Source organism: Oxyura jamaicensis, chromosome 7, assembly GCF_011077185.1.
Source record: "Oxyura jamaicensis isolate SHBP4307 breed ruddy duck chromosome 7, BPBGC_Ojam_1.0, whole genome shotgun sequence".
Lineage (NCBI taxonomy): Eukaryota > Metazoa > Chordata > Aves > Anseriformes > Anatidae > Oxyura > Oxyura jamaicensis.
Genome location: NC_048899.1, coordinates 19363547 through 19389852, shown reverse-complemented (window position 1 = coordinate 19389852; position 26306 = coordinate 19363547). Strand labels below are relative to the sequence as shown.

At 47.6% G+C, this 26306-nt stretch overlaps 2 protein-coding genes across 3 annotated transcripts; both read right to left on the bottom strand.

The window, feature by feature from the left end:
* Positions 1 to 1392: 1392 nt before the first annotated feature.
* Positions 1393 to 11160, bottom strand: RAMP1 (receptor activity modifying protein 1). The gene is made up of 3 exons (XM_035331764.1): positions 10929 to 11160; positions 5466 to 5604; positions 1393 to 1925 (listed from the first exon to the last, which is right to left on the bottom strand). Exons 1-3 carry the CDS (start codon positions 10966 to 10968, stop codon positions 1670 to 1672), a joined length of 435 nt encoding a protein of 144 aa, XP_035187655.1. The 5' UTR covers positions 10969 to 11160; the 3' UTR covers positions 1393 to 1669.
* Positions 11161 to 11789: 629 nt separating this feature from the next.
* Positions 11790 to 25748, bottom strand: RBM44 (RNA binding motif protein 44). Of its 2 annotated transcripts, none has more exons than XM_035331727.1 (15): positions 25521 to 25748; positions 22566 to 24099; positions 22425 to 22483; positions 20964 to 21140; positions 20002 to 20191; positions 19903 to 19928; positions 19246 to 19315; positions 18847 to 18949; positions 18403 to 18534; positions 17610 to 17683; positions 17440 to 17513; positions 16672 to 17038; positions 15723 to 15868; positions 15406 to 15555; positions 11790 to 11924 (listed from the first exon to the last, which is right to left on the bottom strand). In XM_035331727.1, the coding sequence occupies exons 2-15, from the start codon at positions 23994 to 23996 to the stop codon at positions 11825 to 11827; spliced, it is 3099 nt and encodes a 1032-aa protein (XP_035187618.1). In that variant the 5' UTR covers positions 23997 to 24099; positions 25521 to 25748; the 3' UTR covers positions 11790 to 11824. The 2 variants fall into 2 exon arrangements, with proteins under 2 accessions (XP_035187618.1, XP_035187619.1); XM_035331728.1 differs by lacking the exon at positions 11790 to 11924 and adding an exon at positions 12179 to 12402.
* Between the last annotated feature and the right edge of the window lie 558 nt (positions 25749 to 26306).

The window sequence follows — 26306 nt, the reverse complement described above, 5'->3', positions numbered from 1 at the left end:
CTTAAACACTCCTGTGCGCCTGGCTTTTTTTGGTAACTTGGAAGGGTATTACGCTGTAGTTGCCTTTTCTGTACGTAGCTGTACCTCCCACAACCGGTCAGAGGATGCGGAAGCAGAGCTCCTCCCGAGAAGAGTAGCACGAACCTCAGGAATCACTTTGGAGTCCAGGCTGAGGGCGTTTGGCGTTCCCCTGCTGCCGTCTGTGGTGCCTCGAGCTCCCACCGCAGAGCGAAATGCTTTTATAAAATAGATGAACCATAGAAATAAATGTTTGTGTGGTTTCCTACGGAGCAAGTGTGTGTTGTGTGGTGCCCAGGCACTGCCTGCTTGTTATCCCCATGAACGGCTCCCACAGGAAGCTTGGGAAGGGCATCGTGTTCTTGCTTACAGAGGCAGGATCCTGTCAGAAACACCGAACCAGTTTCCCTTAATGCAGATGCTGCTTGCACCCTCGTACCGCTGTCACCTTCCCTCCTACAGCACAAGTGGGGAAAACTCCACACTTTTTGGGCTCTCACCCTTGTCCCTGCAGGGATGTGAATGTACTGAGCTGTCCTGCAGCTTTGGGGCCCTCAGAGACCCCCAGGGCAGGTTTGGCGTGCAAGCAGCCTGTGTGAGCACGGGGCTGCAGGTACAGGCATGGGAGCAAGGGGGCTGCACTGATCCAGGGCTGAAACCCCTCTGGGGGGCAAGGGCTTGCCCTGTGGGCAGCAGTGGGACCTTGTGGGGACATCATGGGCTGCTCTTGCCCTGCACTTGGCACATGTCCACCCCAGCAGCCTCCCTGCTTCAACCTGCTTTGCACGCAGCTGGGTGCGATCCCCCTGGCTCCTCAGCCTCTGATCCCCACCCCCACCCCCCAAGTCCCTCCCTCCCCTGGGCCCAGCTTGGGTTGAAGCTCCTGGGACCCCAAAGGAGACCCATAGGGACACCCCAACCCCAGCCCCTGGGCAGCAGGTTCCAGATGACCGTGATCCACGTAGATCCATGGCTTCATGGAGGGGATGAGCGCTAAGGGTTCACACCAAAGGCTGGCACCTGCTTTACTTCTGTATTTATTTATTTATTTATTTATGTATTAGGGAAGGCATCCAATTCCCGTTGCTGGTCAGCCCTGTGGCACCGCCAAGGCCACCAGTGCCACCACCAGCGTCACCTCCCAGCGTGGGGCAGTGACCATCCCCGCCGGGCAGAGCCCGTCCATGGGTGAGAAGATGCCTTTCCTGGTGTTAAAAAGGGGTAAACCAAGAAAAAAGGATAAAAGGAAGAAAAGCGAAGGTTTCATCACCCAGCTTGCACCCTGACCTGCCATCCTTGTGGTCATGGCATGTCCCAGTGCTGCGCCGGCACCGCAGGCAGGACTACAATCCCCCCATTTGTCTTTTTTTTTTCCCTTATTTTCCCAAATTTTCCTTCTTTTTTTTTCCCCAGTGGGAGCTGTGGGGTGCTGGGAGGGAAGCAGGGAGAGGCCGAGTGTTGCCGCAGCACTGCCCTGGTACCCGGCGAGCAGCATCCTCACCGCCACCAGCATCCCGCGCCGTCCAGTGACCGGCTCGTTAACAATTGATTTAATTGGGAACCGCCGCCTGCGGAGGGGACCAGCGGGGATGCCGCGGGGCCTCGGCACCCTTGGGATGCTCCTCGGCTGTGCCGTGCCCAAAACCCATCCCTAGACGATGCCCTCGCTGCGTTTGCTCCTCCACACCACCAGCGCCGTCATCAGCAGGGTGACGAGGACGGGCACCAGGATGAAGGGGCAGAGCACGCCGTTGGGGGGGTCGTGCAGCGCCCGGCCGGACGGGGAGCAGTTCCTGAAGTAGTGGCGGTGCACGGCGACGAAGAACTCGTCCACCAGCCGGTTGGGCCAGTAGCAGGTGAGGTTCTCGGCCACGGCCACCGTGCAGTTGGTCAGCTCCCCGTAGGTGCTGCAACACAGACAGGGGCACTGCGGTGGCACCGGGCGCTGCGTGGCAGCGATGCAGCTAGCTGCCAGAAGGCAGGCTTCGTGCTACGGGGCGCTGCCGGCGCATGGGTGAGACTGCAGGTAGCCAGGCATCAAAATATAAGGCTTTTTTTTCTTTATTCCCATCTGGTTTTGCCTCTTTGAACCCGCTTTAAAGTGCTGGTGCTGGCTAAAGCAGGCAGGAGATGACTGGGATATATTTATTTAGATACAATAACATGCCTGTACTGGTGCTATTAGAAACTACAGGGGGTCTGACCTGGTTAATGCTCTGACACCTTGAACAAAGAAAAAAACTTCACAAAAAGCATCCCATCCTTCCAGCTGGCTGCCCAGAAGGAAAGGAGTTTCCATGAGGTTCAAATAACACCCACTTTAAAAATGTCTGTTTGTGTAAAAACAGATACACAAATATGGACAGATGCATTTTTTCCATCCCAACTCCTCACGCCTCATCCTAGAACAACAGAGAAAATAATAATAATATATTTTTTCATTTCTTCCGCATTATCTGCTAGACCCTTGGCCGTGGCAGGGACCGCCTCGCTAGGGGTGCACCACCAGCTACGAGATCAGGACACCGCTGCTCGCTGGGATGAATTACAACACACAGAATCCCTCCTGCAGTGCCCGTGTTTGCCTTCCCCCACACCTGTCCTTGATCAGGGGCTGATCACGGGCCATGGACAGGTTCTCCAAGGGAAAACAAGTCTCCCTTGTAGCTCGTGGCATTTAGAGGGGTGCGGATGAGTAAATAACCACCCTCACTGCTGTCGGAAGGGCTGACGAGCCCATGCAAGAGCGGCACTGTTGGTGCCTGGGGCACAGCGCGCTCGTCCCACGCTGGTCACCGAAGCCAGCAACAAGAGCCTCTGGGAGCAGAGCTGCCAGCACGGGTGCTCTGCATTCCCCTTGCTACCCATGTTCCTCCCCCTGGCTGATGTCCCACCACCACGTCCCCACCACCACGTCCCCACCACCTCGCTCTGCTCACCAGCCCCAGCCCACACTGGGCAAAGCCAGCTCAGGCTCCAGGAAGGGCAGGAAATATGGAGCTATTCCCAGTGTCCAGAGGGAGGTGGGGGCTTTGGGGGCTTCCATTTGTTCTGAAAAGTGCAGCTTGATTTGTTTTCAAATATATGTATAGTTATATTTCTGCACTCTGCCCTGGGGAGGCAATCAGGCATGATTTATGGTTTTAGAGGATCCGGATGCTGACGGCACTGCAAATCCTGAGCAATGCCCCTGCCCGCAGCACTGACACCGGAGCAAGATGTGTGGCACCACGAGGGCGCATCCAGAAGACCCCGGGAGCTGAGCAGAACCCTTGGGGTGTATTCTCAGCGGGGCAGGGTCGGGTGACAGCCTGGTGCCCTAGCCAGGACTGACAGGCGCAGCTGTGGCAATAGAAAGCAGAGGAGTGACGGTGACTTTGCCATCGGCCCCCTCCCGGGAACCCCAAGTGAGCTGAGCCCACCTGGGGTGGATTTGGGGTCCCACAGGTGCACCCCAAAAGAGGGCACTGCCCGACGGCACCGCAGGGAGCGATGAGAAGGGGATGGGGACAGAGGACAGGACCCGAGGGAACGGCTCCGTCCTCTGCCCTCCCCTCAGTGTTTGTGGACATGGATGGGTTCCCCAGGCCTCCTCTCCCCCAGCCTCCCTCCCAGGGAAGATGCTCCAGGGCACGCCTCCCCAGCCCAGCAGTAGGGGGTAGGTCTGCCGCACAGGTCCTTCACCCCTAAATGCCACACGTGGGAAATCACAGCTCCAAGCCCAGCGCCAGGTGGCACCTGTTAGGTAGAGGCAAAAACCTGTACACATTTCTCCTTCAGCTCTCCATCTCAGCCAGTTTCAAGCATCAAAATTCCTTGGTTTGGGGGAAGACACGGAGAGAACATGAGGCTCTAGGCAGGGGGTTTATTTCCATTTCTCCATCCCGTGCTCAGCAGAAGCAAAACTCTTCCCTCCGAACCTGCAGCAGGCACCCAGCCCATGCCATCCCTACCTGGGCATGCTCCTACCGCTGCTTTTCCTCACCCCAAGCCCCTACCCATGCAGGGCAGATTGTCTACAGCGTAGCTGAGCTATTTCTACCTGATTTGCCAACTGTCCTGAGGGCACAGGAGGATCAGAGGAATGCCATCTCTTAAACAACCCGGGGTTTGTGTTCTCATGAACTCACGCAATCAAATTAAAGGCAGCAAGTTTATCAACGTTTCCTCCAAGTGCCTTGGGGATAACAGGTTTAACAGAAGCTATTTAGGAGGCGAACAGGATGTCAGAGGTAAAGAACAAGCTCCTTAATGCACCTGTGCTTCCTGAGCAGTGGCTCTGCCGAGGTGCCCCAGCCTCAGCGGCTTCAGGAGTGCCAGCCGCCACGCTGGGCAATGCCGGCATCCCCGGGCTGCACAGAAAATGTGAGAGATGCCCAAATCCCCCGGCTAATTTCCCTATAGAAAAAGCTGGGTAACGGCTAACGCCGGTCTCGCGAAGCCAAAGCCTCTTTGAGGAAGTGGAGGAGTTTTCTGAGGTTTCTCGGGATCGGAGCATCTCCCACACTGCCCTCCCACTCCCCTTCTCCCCTCCATTTTATCACCAGTAAAGGGGAAAGAAACCCAGGCTGTGCTTTTCCTAGGCTATATATAAACACGTGTATATATTTATGTTTATATACACATACAAATACAGATTTGAATTTGGCACAGAAGAAGGGGACCGAGCAGGAAATGAACCAAAACCCTCTACTTTTGTGCAAAACACTGGTGGCATACAGCCACACCTGCTCACGGTTCCTGACTTCCCTCCACCCCCTGGTGTGCCGCAAGGGCTGGTTTTTGTGCACCGGGCTGGGGAACGGCCACAGCACGACAAAGAAAACAAGCACAAAGCACCAAAACCTCCCAATCCTGATGCGCAGAGAGCAGCATTTTTGAGCAACTTCAGGTAGGAAAGGGCTGAAGGTGTCTCACCATGCTGAGGCAGAGCATGGTTTTTTTTTGGGATGAAGTAGGGCATTTTGGACCGAGTGGAGAACCTGAGTGCAAAACTAATCTCCCAAAAGCATGTGCATCAAGCGGTGAGTCACCAGCAGGGCAGCGGAGCACCTGCTGCCTTGCTAACAGATGGATCCCCAGCACGAAGCTGACAGTGAGAACTGCGAGCCCCTCCTGTTAAAACTTCACCTCTGGGCCTCGTGGGTTCCTCAGTGTACACGGACACGCTGAGCAGGACAGGCCTGGGACTGCTGTCCTGGCTTCTACGTACTGCGTAGGCCTAAATGAAATCCCATTTAATCCCAGACTGGCCAAGGTGGGACGGGACCCCATGGTCCACCCGCCCCAGCCCTGCTCCAGCATGACACCCCGAGCAGGGTGCCCAGCCCCACGTCCCGGCGCCTCCTGAAGCTCCCCAAGGATAAATTTACACCACTGCCCATCACCCTTGTGGCTGCAGGATGCCCCCGACGTGGCAGCACCCGCGGTGCCCCTCGGGCACTTACCCCATGGTCTCGTCCCAGTCGCACCACAGCCGCTGCCCGATGCCCTCCATGCTCAGCTTGAAGGGCCGGAGGCAGCGCTCGCGGATCTGCCGGCCGTACTCCGCCTCGTGGCACGCCGTCGCTGCGATGAAGTGGTGGGCTGAAAGACAGGCACGGGTCAGGCGATGGCCCTGAGTCAATCAAACAATGTCCTCTCGGGTGAGCCATAAATAAGAATGGATGCAGATTTATCCTCTGTTAGGCACCTCTTTGGGTTTAAACTCACATTTTTTTGGTTAGATGCAACAGCACAGACAGGTCCCTGCTGCTGCTGTGCAAGGGAACCCTTAAAAATTTCCTGCAAGGTGCTGAGCTTCCAAGCAAGTATCCATCTCTGCATGGAGCACAGTGAAATTCCTGTCCCCTCTGGTCTAGCCTCAGGCTGCACCACTCTGCCATGCAGTGGTTCAGGATCAGGGCAGAAAAGGCTGCTTCTTATGGGCTCAGAGAATTTGGGGCCGGAGGGCTGTATGGCACGTGCAGAAAGAGCAGCAGGGAATGGACATGAGCAGCCTGATCGGGGTCCCAGCTAGCTCACGTTACTGGACAAATTTGTACAATTTTGCCAGGACAAATAACAGCAATGTTATGCTGGGAACGGGGATCAGGAGTAAAGAAAAACCTTAGTAGGAATGATTTACCGAGGCTGGCTATAAATAATAACTTGCTCTTGGTCCCAAAGTGCCTGCTAGTGCCTTTGCAGCTACTCGAGCACATTGCAGGCGACCATCGCATACCAGCTCTATTTTTTGCTACATGTGAATAGCTCCGCGCACAGGAGGGAGGGGAGGGGGCGCTATTTTTATTTTTTATTTTTTTTTTTAACAAAAGAAATAAATAATTAGCGTGGCATTTAGCTGCAGAAATGTTAGCAGTGATGGAAAGCCAGGGTGTTTTGGCAACTGAACACAGCCATTGTGCCAGCACACCTTGCCACCACAACGCCCAGGCCATGCCCTCCGTACACGGTCTTGCTGCAGCCCCCAGATCCTCGATGCACGGTCCCACAGACCCTCAGAAGCCTCAGAAGCCTCCTCTGAGCTCTCTTCTTGCTGTGGCTGGGAAATTGGTGCAGGAATACATGGGGGGGCTCAGGAGTGATGGGTTACAACGAGCCCTGTGGGAGCGATGCTGACCGTGGGATGTGGAAAGGAAGAACAGATGAAAACACAGCCAGGCGAGCAGCCAAGGGGAAGCAGGAGCTAAGGAGGAACCAGAGGCAGGCAGAGCTGAGTGAGACACGCGAAACAGAGAGAGAGGGACTGGGGAAGGTGAAGCCACCTGGAGAAATTCAAGAGCATCACGGCACGAGAAGGAAGAGAAGCAGAAGTCGGCTGCCTGCTGCCTCGCTCCTGCCCGTGCCAATTAGCACGGAGGAGGCTGGAGCCAGGTCACTCGCTCGTACCAGCAAAACAACTGTTATTAGAGAAGCCCAAGCTCTTCCTGACATCTGTTCCTGCACCGTGGCCACTTCCTGGAGGAAAGCCCTAATTGGCATCTCCACCTTGGGTGGGGAGAGGAGAAACAACAGGCCCCGGCTGCAGCACCTACTGCAAGCTGCATCCGTCCTGTATTCAGCACAGAGACGAGTCCTGCTGCTATAAAACAGGGTTCCTCGCGGGCACGTTTGGTTTCTATCATAGTGAAGGGCTCTACTCTTTCGTACTTCACAGAGAAAGGGCTGCGGGAGGAGCAAGTTCCAACAAATCTGGGATGTTTATTTAACGAGGACTAGTGCTGCTGTTAACGAACACACTCCCTGCAGAGGGTGGCTGATTGCCTGGTTGGAGGCATCACCATAAGGAGCGCTAATTTGTCTTCTCACGGTGAACATCCTGAGAGCACCAGTCAAAAAGTGATTGCAGGAAAGGCTTTTTCGGGCATCCCAGGGCCTCTTGATTGCTGTGGGACTGATGTCCTGGAGAGTCCCAGCAAACACTGAGCAGGGCTCAGCTTTCCGAGAGCTGCAAAAAAGGAGCCGCTCATATATATCTTAGCCAAAAAACTGTGCTGGCACTGAAGAGCTACAGAAAGTTAAAAAAAATATATATTAAAAAGATGAACGGAACCTGCTTCCATTGCACTGCTCACAGCTGGGGTTTGGGTCAAGAGCTGTGGTTTCTTGAGGGTTTTTCTCTAAATAACCACAGCTTCTCTCCTTGGGAAGGATTTTGTCACGGAGAGGGCGCTCAGGCACTGGACAGGGCTGCCCAGGGTGGTGGCGGAGTCCCGTCCCTGGAAGTGTCTGAGGCGTGACGGGATGTGTTTGCCACCACAAGGAGATGGCTCAGCCATCCTTGGGATCCTCCCTCCGGGCAGAGCCACTGGCGTGGAAGGCGAGGCGCCTGGGGAGGCGCAGGGCCGGGAGGAAGGCCTATTTACAGCAGGCAGTAACAGGAGAAGGTCAGATGGGAACAGGCAGATCCCTGACCATCGGGGAAGGCTGAGCGGGCACAGTAACACTGCGAGAAGATGGGGAGCTCCCCAGCATCAGCAGCCACCAGTGGCTATTTCTATATATTTTATTTCATCTTGCAATGCTTGGGATAACCATGAAGTGATAGCAAAAAATGGGAACGCCCCTGCTATTGAACGCTACAACCTTCATATTAGTTGCACGCTTCTTTACTCTCAGTTCACACAAACCTTCACAATTTATGTGTTTTTTTTTTTTTTTTTTTTTTTTTTTTATTTTTTTGGCCCCACAAATACACCCCGCCGCTCGAGGTGTTGGTGCTTACAGAGGGAAATTTTCTTTTCGCATCCCAGGGATGTGGGGGCACCTCACTTTGAAGCTCAGGTTACAATACCACGAACCCGCCAGGCTGTCAGAATAAAAACCTCGGACATCCATCTGGGTTTCACAATTATTCTGCTCAGCTGTAGGCCACATCTCTTGTCAGCGCTGGCTGGAAAACAGCAATCCTTTCATTTTCCTTTGTGCCACACGGTGAAGGGGAATAACAGCTCCGGGGTGCTGGATGAAGGCTCTGGCCTCAACACTGATTTAACACGTCGGACTGAAGGCAGCTCTAGGATTTGAGAACTGGATTTGAAACAAGGGAATGTTTGGGGATGACAGAAGGCTTCCAAAGCACCACATCACTGCAGGCTTCAGTTTCACACCTGGCCCAGCAGGAAAAGTGCAATGTCCTTGTTGGGTGCTTGCCGGCTGACAAGCACCTTTCCAGAAAGAGGATTTATCCTGATTGTCCCTGGCCTCAGCACCACACAGGGCAGAATGGCAAATACTTCCTTTTTTCAAAAAAAAAAAATAAATACCCTGATTTAGCACATAAATAAAATAAAAACCAGCTGAAAAGAGGCGGGCTGAATAAAAAAGCCAGGATGAATCAAAAGCCAGGCACCCCGAACACCGACTGCTGGCTGCCTACAGACCAAGACCTGGCATGAGCAGTTAGTTATAAAGATAATTACATCCTTAATGAATAGCGTGGGCGTTTTAAAAATAATCCGTCTTGATTGAATTAATGGAGAGAAGCACAGGTTTTAGCCACGCACCAGGGATTTGGGGTTGGCATCGCCCGCCCCTGGTTCCAGCCAGCTCTGACAATTATCGGCGCCGAGCATCTGCTCACCAATATTTCGGGTCTGTTATAGGCAATGTGTTGCGTCCTTCTGCAGAACAAACTAAATAAACATAAAAATCCATCAGGGAGAAAAGCAACACAAATAGCTCCGCTGCCCTGTCTGGGTGCCCAACCCAGGCTGTGAAGCCAGACCACAACCTGTTGGTGAGCCACGTGTGCAGCCGAGGAACAATTTATTTCACTTTTTCTCCAGCTCCTGAGGCACTACTCCTGCTTCGTCCATCATCAGCGGCAATAAGGAGGCTCCCTGTGAAACCCAGGCTTCATTTTCTGAGCAGCCTTGGTGGGGAGCTGAAGCCCCAAACCAGACAGAGTTTTACCATCAGGGGAAGCAGTTGCCTTGGGTCCCATTGGACAGGACCGGGGTTATTTTCAGCCAAATCCTGATCACCATGGCTTTGTGAGGAGCCTGTAAGCAGCTGCAAAGATGCCTATAGCTTGAGCAACTGAAAAAGGGGATTTAATTTTTATTTTATTTTTATTTTTTATTTTTTTTTTGCCTAGGAAGAAGGCTCAGTTCGGATATATCTGGGCAGGGTGAGGGTATGGCCCACCTGAGCATCACCTGCTGGTGGCCCCAGACCACTGGTGAATCTGGGAGCCCAGATCTGGCTCAGTGCTGACGGGAAGGGACACGGTCCTGGGTGCAGGCTCGGTGCCCACTGCCAACCAGCCCTGCAAGGACAGACTGGCTTTTTTCTTCCTTAACTAGTGCAGAACATGCTTAAAGAAAAAAAATTGCAGGAGGAGGACGCAGTGAAAGACAAACGCATCTGCCACTCAGCACCGGGATTAGCTGCTATCTATCACGGCTAAGTGGCTCGCACGCAGGCAGATGTGCTCCTACATGAGGTGGAAAAAAAGCAGCCCGGAGCACCAGCAGCTCCCGCTCTCAGTGCCAAAAGTCGCGGCACCGAGGCAGAAGGAGGAAGGTGCAGCAAAAGGACCAGCAATGCTCCCCTGCCACGGCCCCGGTGGTGCTCTCATGGAACCTCCTGGCCACCATTTCCTTCACCCTGAGCACTGCACGGGTCCCAAGGTGACGGGGAGAGGTGGGTTTTGCTCCGGGTTTGGGGCTTGGGACTGATGAGGAGGATCACAGAAATACGGCCAGGGCATCCCACCCACGGATGAAAAAAGCATCAGCAGTGTGAGACACCCCTGCAGGACTGAGCCCGAGAGGCAGATTGGTAAAGAGAGAGAGGGGAAAAGGACCAGGGAAAGCAGGGCAGAGAGAAATCCTAACTACTTGCCCATTCCCCGCAGAGCGGCAGCAGCCAGAGAGCACTAAATAGTTAATAAGGGCGCTCAGAGAAGCCTGCTGCACAGCAAAGCTCCATGCATTATGCAGGGCGGTCGGAGGAGAAAACCCTCATGGGGAGCGAAGGGAAAAGGAACTCATGCAGGAGCAGCAGCGCACCGACAGTACATGGTTTCCCTTTAAATAACCTTAAATAAACATGCTTTTAATAAAAAGTAACCAAAGCACGACCCTCCCAAGCCTTGTGCTGTGTGTGCTCAGGTGACCAGCCCAGACCTCCGCCTGTTGCACCTGAAGCCCTACAAACACCCAAGAGCTCCGCACACAATGCCCCGCACAGACACCGTGCCCGGTCCCAGCTGATTGTTTTTAGGAGCATCCCCGCAGAAGGAGGCAGAAGGGGTAAACGGAAGGACGGAACCTCCGGAGGCTGATTTCCACCCCGGCAGCCAAACTCAGAGGATGGCTTTGGGCACCTCTTGAGGCCGGTATCGCCCAGGTGGCTTGCCCCTGGCCTCCATGTCGCGGTGCCGGGGGCAGGCGCGCACCTACCGAGCATGAAGCAGAGGAAGCGGCGAGGCAGTGGGGCCATGCCCGGGCCCTTTTCCCGGCGGAGAGCGGCTTGAGCCCGCCGAGGGGCCGCAGGAGGGAGAAGCTGGGGCTGGGAGAGCTGCCGAAGCGCGGGACGCGAAGGGCGGCGTTTGCTATTAATAACGTGGCGGAGCGAAGCCTCCAGCTGCTTTCGGGGGGGGGGGGGGGGGGACAAAGCTCATCCCAGCCCCGCAGCTCGGGGCTGAAGGAGACGGCTGGGGCTCGAAAGCGTTAATGGCAGGAGTGCTGCTAAGGGAGGAGAGAGGCTAGGGCTGGAGGAAGGGAAACGGCAGCACAAGTTTTTGAAGAAGGGATTCTAACCTTTATTCACAGGTAAGGGGAGCTGCAGCAGCAAACGCAGGCAGGATCTAGAGCAGAGCACAGCAGAGGGACAGAGATGGACAGGGATGCAGCCCCATGGCAGGGGCACGCTGTGGGTGCCCCTGACACCAACGATAATTCTCCTCCCCCCCTCATCCCCCACATACACCTAAGCTGCCTCTCCTTCATCTGCCAGGATTTAAAATCCAGACCTCATCTCCCCCACAAACCCAACAGATGGATTCCCTCAGCGTTCCTGCTCCCCCTACACCAACCTAGACCCAAAGGCTCAGGGAGCAGCAGTGGGGTGACAGGCTCACTGCTGTGCTGTACCTTGCTATGGGGCACAAAAGGAGGAGGCAGAGGCCCAGCTCTGCTTACAGCAACAGAAGTGGAATAGAAGACCAAAAAAAAAAAAAAAAAGCAGCCATATTCTGGAAGAAGAAAATCTAGGCTACAATATGATCCTGAAGGAAAGACATGCCGTGCCAGGACATGGAATGGTGCTGCAGTGAGTGCGGGCAGGGGATGCCTGCTCACGAGTCACCGCTGCACCACGGGGCTTGCATAACCACGGCCCTCAGCACTGCGAGCTCCAAAGCCTGCTCTGCTCCACGTCCTCGCTGCCTCCCTCTCCTCCGGGTATTAGGATATGTGACACTTTCGCAGCCCATTTAGAATATTATCAGGAAAGAACTTAAGCGTGCTGGCTATTTGTTAACATCGTAGCAGCTACTGCCATGCCTAAAATGAAGTAGTGTGCAAGGGTTGCGTACTTCAGCACAGCAAACTCCTGCTGTTATTAGAGAAGTCTCACTGCGCTGAGATGTGATTTCTTCAGCCTTACAGAAACGTGCTGAGCACTTGAACCAACTGCAGAGAACAACAGAACTGGGAAGAATCATTTAATTTCTGCCTATAGAGAAAAACAACCAACTGACCTCCAGTGTACGTTCCCTCGAACAAGACTGCAAATCATGCAGTGATTCTACATAAGTTTTCATTAAGATCTACTGAAATAAAACAAACGAGAAATGCAGAATGATGCCAGAACAAGCTGAACTGCAAAAATCTTCCAAGTGAAGCGTTCAGTTCTTCACAATCAGAAAATCATCTACATAGAAAGAAAGAAAAAAGCAGGTAAGTCGTGCATGTGTATGCCGAGCTGAAATAAATGGAACATCAGCAATTTTAGTACCCTGGAAAACCACTAGAAGCTATCTATACTGCTTTTGCCATGCAGTTCAGAACTTTGTATGCAGAAAAGTGAGGTTTCCTAGCTTTAAGAACCACCCAGAAGAAATTGTTACAATAAAATAAAGATCTTTGAGAAACAAATCACATCCAGTGGTGTTTTTTCTTTAGTTAACTGAGCAAGCTCAAAATGAAGCTGTCAAGTCATCATTTAGGAGTGAAGAGGCTTCATGCACTTCTACATGTTGCTCAAAGCACTGCTTAGTTTTGCTTTGAGCATAAACCTAATTTCTCTCACCCTTTTCTAATGAAGATACTCCTCCAAAGTTAACAAATATAGAAGATTTATAGTCATTTAAATGTCCAACTCTAAGCTGACTCTGCCAAAGAAACACTAACGAAGCTTGTATCTGCTTTACTTTAGGTCTGGATTTAAGTTATTACATAAAACAACCTGTAATACAGCCTGACAAAGAAGCATTATCTGTACAACTCTGGATGCTTCATCATTTTGCAGAACATAAGGCTCAGAGGTATTTCTCAGCGGACACCTACCCTTCAGGAGAGCCCAAAGCCATACATACATGCGAATACTATAAATGAGCTTTTTAATAAATCATCATTTCTTAAACTTAGTACGTACCTGATTCTTACTAAGGGAAGATGAAGTTTTTCCCCCCTTACTCACTACTGACTCGGCTATTTCACAGCACCCTCATTATTAATGTAAAGATTGTTACACATCATCTCTTTCACGAAGCAATTGTTCCTATGATAGTATTTTTTTCCTGTTAGGACTGTAAAGCCCACACACCATTTTAAAAATGACTTGACAAGGAAAGCACAATACATTTCAGGCTGTCAAACACCTTACTAATTAAATACACTTTCAAATGTAACGTATTTTGGGGATGACCCTATGTCCTTATCTGTAACCCTGGGGAAGTCAGTCAGTAGTAATAAATAACTTCATTCACAGAGGCATCTGCAAAAGCTTACAGGGCAGTCAAACGTCAGACTAGCAAGCCTAGAGTATACTTGTTGTTTCAAAAGGAACTCAGCCACACGTGTGTTGGTTGAGATCCTTTCACCCTCTTCATCACTACATGAGGTATAAAACCTTAAGCTGTATTTAAAATCCTGCTGAATGTGTCCACATATGCAATACAATCAGTCGTTCTGAAGGGCTGTTCTGGCCACCGGTATTACTTCCTAGAACTAGGACTGTGATGAATCAATGACTGAAAAAAGCCTCTAAGCACCTATTTGTGCATTTAATGTGTCTAAGAAAGCATTTCTAGCTCAGGCTTCTGCTTCACCTTGTTGGGCAGAGTCACTCTCCTTTTCCGTTATAGTTCTAGTGTGCAATGTGCAAGTTAAGGCTGTGTTAAGGATTACTCGTGCGCTGCAGTAGCACCTGCACGGCACCTGACCTGGAGGATTTACTCTGACACACAACGTTCAACAGGTGGGAATGACCCCTGGATATGTAAAACTATCAGCATAAATACTACTCAGTTTAGAAGGTACCACATCAGTTAAAAATGAACTAATTCTTTAATATCCTTGAAATGGAAGCTTTGAGACCAAAATCAGAGCTTTCAAAATTTGGTGCAATTTTGGGAAGAAAACACTGCAGAAAACTAAGTATTGCGCAGCTGGACAGAGCGTGCTTGGGGACACAGGTGATGCCACAGCATTTCTAACAACATATGAAACAGCACAGGAAACCTGTACTGCTACTGCCTTAAGACAAGCAGAATACGAAGCTTTGTGGGAGACTGAGCAAGCATCAACTCAAGGATGTCTCCTAGAGGACACTAGGTATATATATATACACCCCTGCAGTTCTGAGGGAGAGGTTCCCTGTTCACTTCTTCCCAAACTACTACTTCGGGGTTTTGTTTTTCTCCCCCTCAAGGATGGTTTTGAATGAGATGACAGATCCAACAGCTGCTTCCTATTTATTCCTGCCCTGCTACCTCACCCTCGCTGGCCTAGTAAGCTGAGGCCCCTGCAGCCAGTCACGCAGCACCCCTCCCATCCCCCTGCTCTGACTGAAAGATTAAAATGAAAGCCTAAAAGAGATGCAGTGCAATTGGTCCACCCCAAAGAGACTTTAAGCCCTAGTGACCACCCAAGCCACCAGAAAGCCTGGGCTGGTTGATTAGTCAGTAGAGAGCTGTTCACGGGGTGGCTGGAGCAGCTTCCTACCACAGGAAGCAGGATCAGTGCTTCCAGGGGAGGCAGAGGGGGCACCAAGCCAGCTGATCTCACATAGCCACAGCTGGAACTGTAACCTGCTGTGTTTTAGGAGTCATGGCAGTGGGAGTTGGGAAGGCCCTTTCCTCTGCTTCTCCTAGGAAGCTGCCGCAAGCTGAATGTGCTGCAGCAGCCCCTGGTGTATCATCGTGCAAGATTTCCAGGCAACCCAGCAGAAGGAATGGAATCACCTACAAAGTCCTTTAACATGCAAAAACTAAAAGACATGCAAACGTACTCTGTTCTGTATCTAGACAAGACCTAAATTTCAAACATCAGACAAAGATAATCAATTTTAAACCAAAATTGAGCCTAACCAGACTTTCTTTAAGAAATGCTACACACAAACTGGCCATTAGATGTCACCTTTGTCCAGAATATTTACGATGTTCCCCACTAAAAGTTTGCACAATAAAAGCCCAAGATACCAAGTTTTATGAAGTGCACAGAGCTGGCAAGCTCACCTATTTACAGATGTTCTGCAAAACAGTTAATCAGAAACTGTTGTTTCAGTGATTCATTTAGTTGTATTTTGTGTGTGTGTGTGTTTTTGTTTTTTTTTTTCCAGGCAGAGTTTTACAATAAACTCCTTCCTAATCTAGTCAGGCTTTACAGCTACACAACATCCTGTGTTTGCATTTCTGCAGGCTGGAATACTCACTTATTTACATTGCTTTCCCCCCCGCTACAGCTGGGCGTTGACTTCCTTAGGATTACCGAGGTCCTTTCCATAATAGAATTGATGGACAAGCCACTTAGGATACCTTTATTGTTCTTTCTCACCTCCAGCAGAGCATCCACAATTTTGTCTCTGTAGGAATAACAGAGATGACTGATTACATCACATTTTGTGCAATCCACTTAGCACTCTAATTTTTGCTCTAATTTAACTCTAATTTTGCTCTAATTTAACTCTAATTATTGCAGATGTTGGATTCACTACAAACCAGGGTAGAACTGAAACGCAGATACTCTCACCTACTAGCCTCTGGATGAATTTCTTGAAGTTTCTTCATTAATTTGGTAAAGCTGCTCAAGTTCAAGGTATTAGGAGAAATAATGGCACCAAATGAATTAGTGGAGAAAGGAACAGATGCTTTTTGCAGGGAATTGTCTCCAGTGTCCTAGAATTGCATCAAAATCAGCAAAAAGTGAACAGGTTATGTATTGTACATATTTTATGGCAGATCTTTACTACAAAGAAATATTTCTGTTATGGAAAAAGAAAAAAATGAAGAAATACAGACTCAGATCAGTAAGTGTTTTAACATGAGCCATCACGTTATCAGACCTGTATCTTAGAAATAAACTGCACCACGTATTTCTGGTAACTGGCATTCCTGCTGCATTACATTAGGTCCCAGAAAACTACAACTTCTGAAGTTCAATCCCCAAACACGGCCTATCTATACAGTTTGTCAGAGCAACACCAATTACTAATTTTGCCTCATCCTCCAAGGACCGACCAACTTGAATGAATTAAAAGAAAATTTACATATGATACTTCTTTAGATTTACATTTAAAAATCCAACAGCTTCTCCTCAAATGTCCCAAAATCTTTTCTGTACAAAATCTGAAGGCATTCAAATAGAAAGCATTTCAAGTGAGAACTCAAAGAGGAGAAAAGCAAGATAAAAAATCCCACGCAAATGCCCAGGTTCCTGGTTTAGGATTAAGAAAAAGAGGGACCATCACAACTTGATGTAGGAACAAGTGAATGGTGCTCTCACTCTTCTCCAGCTTAACAGAAATTTGTTACTGGCATGTAACAATGTGCGTGTAATGTGCTTTCATATCCTAACATCACTCAATACATACTAAGGTAACATGTTACGAAGCTGTAAGTTTTAAGGCTCTGGTCTGCCACATAAAGGAGCCACAGTAATCATTACTAAGCTTTTGATTAACTGCAAACAGAAAACTTACCAACTCTTCAACAGAAGATTTTGGACCAGGACACTTTGTTTCCAAAGGTACTTGGGTAGAGCAAGGAATTTTTAAAGCAGCTGTGGGAAGGAGGAGTGCCTTCTCAGAAGCAGAGGTGGTATCAGGAGCTTCCACTGAATTAGAGGCTGAAGTGAGCATTTTATCCTGATCGTTTCTCTGACTGCTGTTGACAGAGTGGATTTCACGCCACAGCTTCTTTTTAAGTATTTGGGAAACAGAATATTTGTTCTCCGATGAATCATTTACAAGCTCAACACTTATTGCTTTTCCTTTTATTTGTTTCTTGCTCATTTCCTCTACTGCTAACTTTGCTTCATTAGCATCTTTAAAGCCCAGAAATGCACATCTAGACACAAAATACAAATAGGAAACAAAGTAAAGCACATCTTAAGTTACAATACAATGTTGATAAGAATGTCAATAGTACCAGGAACTGTAGCAGAGGGGTTGGACCCAGTGATCTACAGAGAACCCTTCCAACCTCAACCAGTCTGTCAGTAAGAACACACCATGATGGTTCTGATTTTCTGTAACATTAACTGTATCTCAACAGAAAAATTCAGACTACTTAGCTTCTCTTAAAATGAGAAGCTGTCTGGAATTACAGGTTTTTGTCTGTTTATCTGTATCTACATTACTTACTGAAACAGAATAAAAATAAATTAATGAACAACTCCCTCTTCTCTCCCATGATTCATTTACTTCAACACCAAAATTCTGAAACAAGTAAAACTTTAATTTATGTACCTGTGTTTACCAGAATCCACACAGATAAGAATGTCAGAGATCTGGTATTCCCAGAAATGTGATCTTAAGTCATCCTATGAAAATACAAGCACATTTTGATTACAAATGTATAATATGAAAATTCTGAAGAGAGGTAAGACACTACTGCTATGTAACAAAAATGGGTGTACCTCTGACACTGAAGAACTTAGGCCACCAACACGAACAAAGGAGCACTCGTTCGCACTTTCCATTATCTTTGCTTCTGGTAATAAACAGGAGAAAGCAAATTGTTACTATTATTTCTATTATTATCTACTATTATTATATTATTAGCATTTAAGCTAACGTCTTCTCTGTAAGTTTCAGAAAACTTAGATATAAAATCTTTTTAAAATGTCAGTGAATGGTAAGTATCTTCTAACGGAAAATGAAATATTGCCATGGAAATCTGAAGAGCTCAGTTTCTAAAAAGCTCTCTTCTTCGTTCCCTGAGGCATGAAGAGGTAGACAAGGTAAGGTTTCTAGCTACAGTCAGAGAGAACGCTGGTTTGAACTAGTGGATCCCAATGCCTAAATGGACACCATACTGTAAGTCCCCGCCACAGGGCACACCAGCTCTCTGCTTTTACCATTTTGGGCTTTGTAACCAGGCCATTGGTTTCCTAACACAGACCCATCCCAAATAAGTCTCAAGAAGTCACTATGTAGAAGGATGCAGAAAGGAAATAGCCCCAGCTACATGGCTGGCTAAGCATTTACTAATTTGGATATAACCACAGTAGGTAAAGTTTTCAAGGAAAAATGTGGATGAAAAGAGCTGTGTAACTATACAAGATTCACTGCAAGTCAGTGCAAAAAAGCATGAAAATCCAGCCTGCATTTTCTCTAAGTTCTTCACACTTTTAGAAAGTACACAGAGTATTCAAATATTAAATATCAACGCCATTATTAGGCACGGCAGCTTAAAGCACACGACCTCACCTCTTAAATCAACTGTGTCTTCTTTTTCTTGTTGCTTTTCCATTTCTTCAGATATTACTGAAAATTCTGCTACTGACAATTCCTCTTTAGCATCAAACCAATATTCATTCCCGTCTTCGTTTTTTACATAGCCTTAGCAGTTCAAATAAATTTCAGTGTGTTAAAATTCAGAGCACAGTATTTCCTACGAATATCAAATTTCTATGTGTTTAAGAGGATTCCAGTTACCTATGTTATTTGCCACTACAACTGGAGGAGGTTTAACTTACTTTCATACCAGGTTTTTTCTCAAGCTATAAGGTATGATATATGAACTGTCATTGAACTGTCCCTTCTGTGATGGAAAGCTTAACATTAGACATTTTACACGGTTCTCCCCCCACGCCCCCCACACAACTTAGCTAACATGTCATGCAGTATTTGCACTAGAAACAGCGAGCTCACCATGTTGCACATCCTGATTTTTACGCTGTCCTTGCCATCTCTTGGAGGAAGAAGAGCCACTAGGCTGACTGCCACCAGTTAAACACACGGTCTGTGGATTCTCCTACAAGTTTGTTTCAGTTATATCGCAAAACTTGCACTTGATAATATGTTATTTTTTGGACATTCAGAATATTAATTAAACAGGTAAGTATAAAAAAAGTGAACCTACTGATTATCTTCCAAGAATCCCAAAGTTACTTTATTTTGGGAGGAAGATCACATTAATTGCATTTGTTTTTACTGGTAGGGAATCCCAGCTTGAGCCTTAAAGACTTCAATTGCATTTGCATATACCTACAGGAGCCTATGCTCAGCAACACAGATGTCAATTAAACTCAGTAAAGACAAAATCCCTACCACGTTGACAGTTTTGGTTTCTTGCAGTCTTAGAGCTTCAAAGTCTGCTTTCCTCATGCCTGAAACAGAACTGTAACATAATCAAGAATGTAATACAAAATATGGCACAACAACTTTTAATTCTACAACGATACCGAGTACTCTGAAATACTGATTTAAGTATTTCCAAGCACAGAATGAGAAAAGCTTGCAGTAAAATAAGATGTACTTTATAAATCTTAGCGTGATTAGAGAACCAAAGTTTTTCATACCTGTATTTTATAAAAGCATTGATTGCAATCTGAAACACAAAGCTGTATTCTAGATTTAGGATTTAGATTATTTTTTCTTTATACCTAGACGTCTTAGTAATCAAGTTTTTAGTTTTATACCTAGAATTTTAGTAATCAAAGTACTGCACTGAGAACACGACCTGTACATTGAAAACTTTTTCTATAAAGACAGTACAAGTACCATTCCACAGTCTGCATACGAGAACAGTAGAGTAGAACTTTTCTTAAAATAAAATCACTGTGCCCAAAGTGTTAAGGTAATCTTCCAGCTAAACAGTTCAGAGCAACAAGATGCATCCTGAAATAAAAAATCCTAAGTTCAACTTCTTTTAAGGTCTGCTCCCATTTACTTTGAAGCTTAGAACCATGAACAAGGACTACTTACTCATAGCACAGGTCCTCTCTGAGCAACTGTCAAAAGAAAAAAAAATGTCTTAATTTTCTGGAAAAAAAATATTACAATCAAAAAGCAATAAAACATTACCTTGCATGGGACATAAGAAGAAGAGATTGGGAACAAGTTTATCTCAACTGAGAGTGGTGGAAGTGCATTTAAAGGTATGCCCATTTTTATTTTCACTCTCATGCTGTTGTAGTTCTTTTTTAGCTCTTCCAAAACCAACAAGAGAGGTGAACCTAATTCAGTCTTTGCATAACCATTTCCATGGTATCTGCTAAAATATGTATAAGAAGACAAAAAAATCAGACAAACATTTTATTTACTACTTCAAAAATTGCTTAAACATTTTACAGCATTTAAAAATTCTTTTTTTTAAAAAAAAAAAAAAAACTGGTATCAATAACCCTGTTCGATTGATAAACATTAACCTCTTTTTTCCTCCTTTTTTAATCTGCATTTCTGATGTTCTTCTTTGTACTATGCCATTAAAAATTAATGAAATTTATACTTCTGTGCAGGAGCCCCATGCTTTCAGCATCTAGAAGATGCTTCAACTATTTTCCCTGGAGCAGACTAAGCATGACAATATCTCAGGCAAGACTTCTCAGTGGAATCCCAGGTTTGTTGCAGGACACATACTTCACCAGCTAGAGACAGTTCAAACACCATTCCCTTCTTGCATCAACTCTCAGTTCTGCAGCTCTTCTCTTCCTCATTTACTACCTTGTCCCCAGTTCCCCCTCTGTGCATCCAGTCCACTCTGGATGCACCTCCTTGTACCTTTCCTCCTCTTTGGAAAGAGGCTCCTGGAAACAAACTGTTTCTGCTGGGTCTGTGAATGCCCTTCTTAAAGACACTACAGGATAGACTAAACTTTAGGCTGAAAATGAGACTTGGCAGTTCTGAGAACATAAACTCCTTCAGATAAAAACAGTATCTGTTAAACACTGTCAAAAAGTATGAATAAGATACATCCATAATACTTAGCAATTAATGCCTTTTAACCAAATTGTGTCCTTTTGAATGAAATACATTAAGGGACATGCCTGCTGAAGCACGTGTTTTCCTCCAAAGCCAGCTTGTAAACCTTCAAGCAGTGCTGATAGCACATCTGATAATGAGTGGTTAGAATCTGCAATTCTGCTTCAACAGCTCTCTGCAGTAGATTTTGACAATAGCTTGACACAGAACTCTTCACAGTTTGTTTGTCGAGGTGTACTGGCCTTTAAAATAACAATAAACAAAACCTTGAAGCATTTGAGTCAATTATAGGTTTGTCATGTCTTATTTTGGGACAAGTAGCTTTCCAGAAGCTATTTCTGATACAATTTAAGGTAAAAAAGAGAGAGAGAGAAATGGCATCAGTTCCTCCTATTCACTCCCCTGAAAAAAATGATGTTCTACAGTAGGTAGCGAGTGGCACAGCTTTCACACTATATCTAGCCTGCACTGAGAGGCAGAAACTGCGCTAGTACCTTCATCATTTTTGTACAAATCGTACGCTCATAACAATGACAAGAAACTTAGCAACTCTGCGCATCTACAGATGTACTTACTTTGTTTTCAGAGTCACAGTATCTCCATCTATCTACTGTTTTCAGAGCCACAGAGAATTTTATTGTATTATATTTGGATATATGTATATATTTGTTTTTAGCATCACGGGGTACTTTAGGATGTAAAGTACCTCTGAAGGTCTGCGGTCTGAACCTCAAAGCTGGACTACAAATTAGCTTAGGGTCTTATCTAGTCCAGCTTTGTTATTGGGTTGGTTGCTTTTTCTCCATCTCCAAGAAAGGACGTTACCACCTCTCCAGTGCTGTGCCAACGCTGTTCTCACCATAAAACCAATCAAGTGACCACACCAACATTTTCTCCCACCCGCTTAGAACTTCCCTCACCATGACCACTGGCTCTCACCCTTGCTTAGCAGAGATGCATTTGGGATTTGACTCCTCTGCCTCCCCTCTGTGCTGACCAAGCCCACCTCCCTCGGCCTCTCTCTCCTCCACCCCACGCTTCCTGCACCCCTCGGGGGGGTCTCCCCGCTTTGCCACTCTCTGGTTTGTTTTACACACCCCACAGCTGGAGGAACCTTTCCTGACACAGCCCCACGAGCCCCAAATTCAGGATAAACACTTCTTTATTGGTTGTTACCCCAGGATGTGCTTTGCCTTCTTTATCACGTGGGAGCGCTGCTGACTGATACTCAACCTGTTCAGCGAGACCCCCATCTCCTTTTCTGCCAGGCTGCCCCTTGGCCTGCCTGCAACCCAGCCCGTGCTGTTTGGTGCAGAGTTGCTCCACTCCCACTGCATGGCTGCCTTCGTCTTCATTCTGTTTCAGGTCTCCACCAGCTCATTCTCCCTGGCTGGCCAGGTCCCTCCAGAAGGCAGCCCAGCAATCTTTTGTTGTCAGTTTTGCCAAGTTGCAGACAGCCTTTTGATCTAAAAAAATCCAAGTCTTACCCACCTAGAACGCTAAACCAAGAGCAGTTCACTACCCACCTGTCAGTGCTTAGCTTCAGATCCCCGCTATGCAACTCAGCTTTGGATTCCCACTGCTCCTAAATAAAAACCATTGAAAAGAAGTTACAGGTTAACACTTGGATAGACAAGTTCTGAGCAACTTTAGGTCAAAAAAATTACCTTCATTTGTGAACTTCTCTCAGCCGCTGCAGTATTGCCATCTGGGTGCTTTTCCAGCGTGTCAGTAAGCTGTGAGCCAATGTCTTCCACAATACCAGCTCCACAGGGCCTGTCCGTGTTGCACGCAGCGTCTGTGCAGGTTTCATGGCGCCACCCCGCAGGCCGGGATTTGTTCATCATTGTTATCTCTGTATTGACAGCCCTGGACACGAGATGGACGCGGGCGCTGGTACTCCTGCTGGTCGTAAAGCAAGCTCTAAAATCTGAGCTTGCATCGACAGCCTGGTTAACTTTGGAGTTGCTGGTGAGGTTTATCAGGTTTTCACAGCACTCCGGTTCCAGGCTGAGAGAGGTGGCATTTCCACCAGATAGACCTGCATCTTCCACCCCAAACAAGCAACTCTCGCTGCTGACAATTGCACATGCAAGAGGTTCCTCACAAGAGTAAAAATTGCAGTCCCTTGCGCTTTTGCACAATTGAGTGGCTCTTGCAGAGGCAAGTCTTGGTGACAGCAAAGGGTTTTCTTGCTTTACTGCCATGCTGTGAACGTGCCTGTCATTCTGCTCAGAAACCTCTTTGTCTGGGGCCACCTGGGGTGACTGTGTGCCATCAGCCAGGGGAGCATCTTTCACCTCTCCGTTTTCTAAACCATCATGTATGAGCAGATTTGAATAAACCCTCTCCTTACTCCCACAAGCATGACTTTCAAGTATATTTCCATACAGAACACCGTTACACACTCTATGCTCTTCCTTATGATCACAAGACGTGCTGCTGCAAACCTGCAGAGAGTCCTGAAGCAGCTGGGGAAGCTCTGGCACAGCTTCTTCCGTGTGGACCTGGTCACCTATGCAGTACTGAGGGGCAGAACAAAGTTCCACCACATCAACAGGACTTTGCTCCTTTGCAGCTCCACCACCTGGAACCTGATGAGCTGGATCCATCAGCTTTAGGGGTTTGATCCCTACAGTTTCCCACTGCTCCGAAAGCTCACCTGAGCTGTCCCTACCATCCGGTTCCTGCTCGTTAGCACTGACATACTCCAGCTGTGAATCTTCGTCACCTACATGGATCTGTCTGCAGTCATCACACACGCCGCAATTGGAATGCAGATCGCTGCACACCCTTTCCAACGTACCAGATTCTTTCTTGCTTTCTTCTATCTGCGCACAGCAAACTCGTATTCTCTTCTTATTGTACAGTTCAATATCCGCATCTAAAGATGAACTTAAGTAAGGTAAGTTTTCCTCTTGCAACTCTAAGTCTGAAACATTGGAACAATGTGCCTGGCCAAAACCAGAGAGGTTAGCTCCCACTGCAAGGTCTTCGATCAGAGTTTGCTGAACTTTCTCAGAGTAAGAAAAGAGGTGAGAGGTCTGAATGAAGCCCTGTGTTTTGCTTTTAACATCGCTACTCTTTTGTAATTCCATGGTACGGATACTGAAGCCCTCCCTCCTCAGAAGTAATCCACACAGCTCACTTCACTGCAAGCTATCCAAATCATCAGCTCGTCTCTTCCTATCAGTTTCTCACCTTTATAAAAATAAGAGAAGTTCAAGATACAGTATGTGAGAAGAAAATGATGTTTAAACAAAGATGTTAAACTATCCCTTGTATTATTCCCTATTCTAGTGCAGAATCAAGGAATTACACGTTCTCAAGGACATCCAGAGATCAGTTAAGGCTCGTAAAAGCTATCCTTTCTTCTGTGATTTCAATTGAGTAAAAGCATCCTGACAGACCAAACAATCCTATTTTCTTATACTGCTAGACAAAGTTTCCTTCCCCTTACCATTGAAGCATACCTTGGCCGAACCACCAGAATCCCCACAGATACCCAGCGAGCTCTTTGTGTCACACGCTAACTTTGTCACAGCACATGAGTTGTTTCGATACAGGTACTGACTCTGAACGAGGATGCAGACATTACCCTGGATGCAGTGACCACAAACTGACCTCACATTATTCCTACTGATTTTGTATTTGGCCTGTAGGCATTCCTTGCCACAGGAAGCTAAAGCTTCTTGATCCACAACCAGGTATTTACTGTAGGGATCATTCTGCAGACAAGGAGCTATGTGCATTTTAAAAAGTGAGCAAACTGGTGAACTTAGAGCTCTGTGCCCCCTGAGAACTACAAACCCTCCAGGTGCTGGATAAGTGGGAAATGGAAACATATTCCTTTTAATCCCAGGGAAACAAGAAGAAATGGCTACTTAGCATGGAACCGTAAAAAAAAATAAGATTCTTTAGACCCAGGAAGTGTAAGACATAAGGGAAAGCAGGTATTTTTTTTTGGATCATAATGCTTCTTCTAGTGACAGACGTAAGCTGGACAATTCACCGTTTTATTCCTGCTCTGCACTTGGAACACAACTAATTTTATAGCAAACGTAGAAAAAGCAGAGAAAAAGCACTGGGGGATGGAGTCACTCTTTGTGATTTATTTTTTTTTTCCCTCAAAAATGTTTGCCCATTTGTCTCTGCCTTCAAGAAAAAAAAAAGGCTTTTAATGAAGAAAGGGACACGTAGAGATGTTAGCCATTTCCCAGTGTGCTTTCTGAACTATTTAAACAAAGTGTGACCATTTTATCATGCACAGCAAGATGCAGCCTTGCCTGCAATGCTTCCCTCTCCCTGGGCAGGCAGAACAGCCCACAGGCCCACTACACAAGCTTCATCTGCTTTCAAAAAACACCTCCTGTAGTATGAGGCAGCAACATGGCCCAGAGGGCAGCCACAGAGGAGGCTGGAAGGAAACCAGAGGGCTTCCCCACACCAAAAGGGGCTTGGGTCTTCTATTTACAACACCCGAGAATCGCCATTAACACGGTGTTCTTTTGAATACTAAAAAGCTACTGAGGAGTCTAATGAGTGACCAGCAGATGCCAACACAGTCCTTACCATAACCTCGTTATCCACTGGTGTAGTTAGCTTTGTCTCTAAACCATTACCTTTTTCTTTACACAGGCAACCTTCGGAGCAACCACACGTGTGAAATCAGGTCTCGTTGTAACACCACCAGAGCACACCCATACACAAATTACCAAATACTACCACCGAACAACGACCCCTCCTAACTTTCCCCTCAAAATTACGTGACAAAACCCCAAATCACGGCACTTCCCCTGCCTCCGGGAGTCCCACAGCCCCCCTCAGCCTCAGCCGCCTCAGCATGTGCCCAACGGCCACCAACGGCCACCAACGCCCGCCCACCCTGCCCACGCCCGCCGCCCATTGGCTGCAGGGAAAGCTCCCGAGCTCCTCATTGGCCGAGACGCGCCCCGCTGCCGGCGCCGAGCGCCGCCATTTCGCAGCGGGGGAAGCGGCGACGCGGCTCCGGCACCGCCTCATGGAGTCGCCCCTGAGCGCCGGTGGAGCTCGGTCTTTTCAGTGCTTTTGTAAAGCTGGTGTTGGTCCTGGCTGCCCCAAGGCCTCAAGTAAACTTCTTTCCAGCCACGTGTTACACATTTTTTATTCAAGTGTGCAAAATGCCCCTTAGCTGCCTAAAACCCACCACCAACCCCAAATCCAACCCTGATATTTACCATAAATACTTCAACCTAGAATAAGTCCCAATAGTAACACCATTCGGGTTTCCTTCTGGTGAGATGCTTTTTCAAGGTCTGATCTTCAAACATACTCAAAAACCAGTAAAAATGTTTTGAGGCCTCCAACTATCTGTCCCCAAATCTCAATTACCTTCAAAAGAAAATCCCCCACCCTTACCCCCCAAGGGC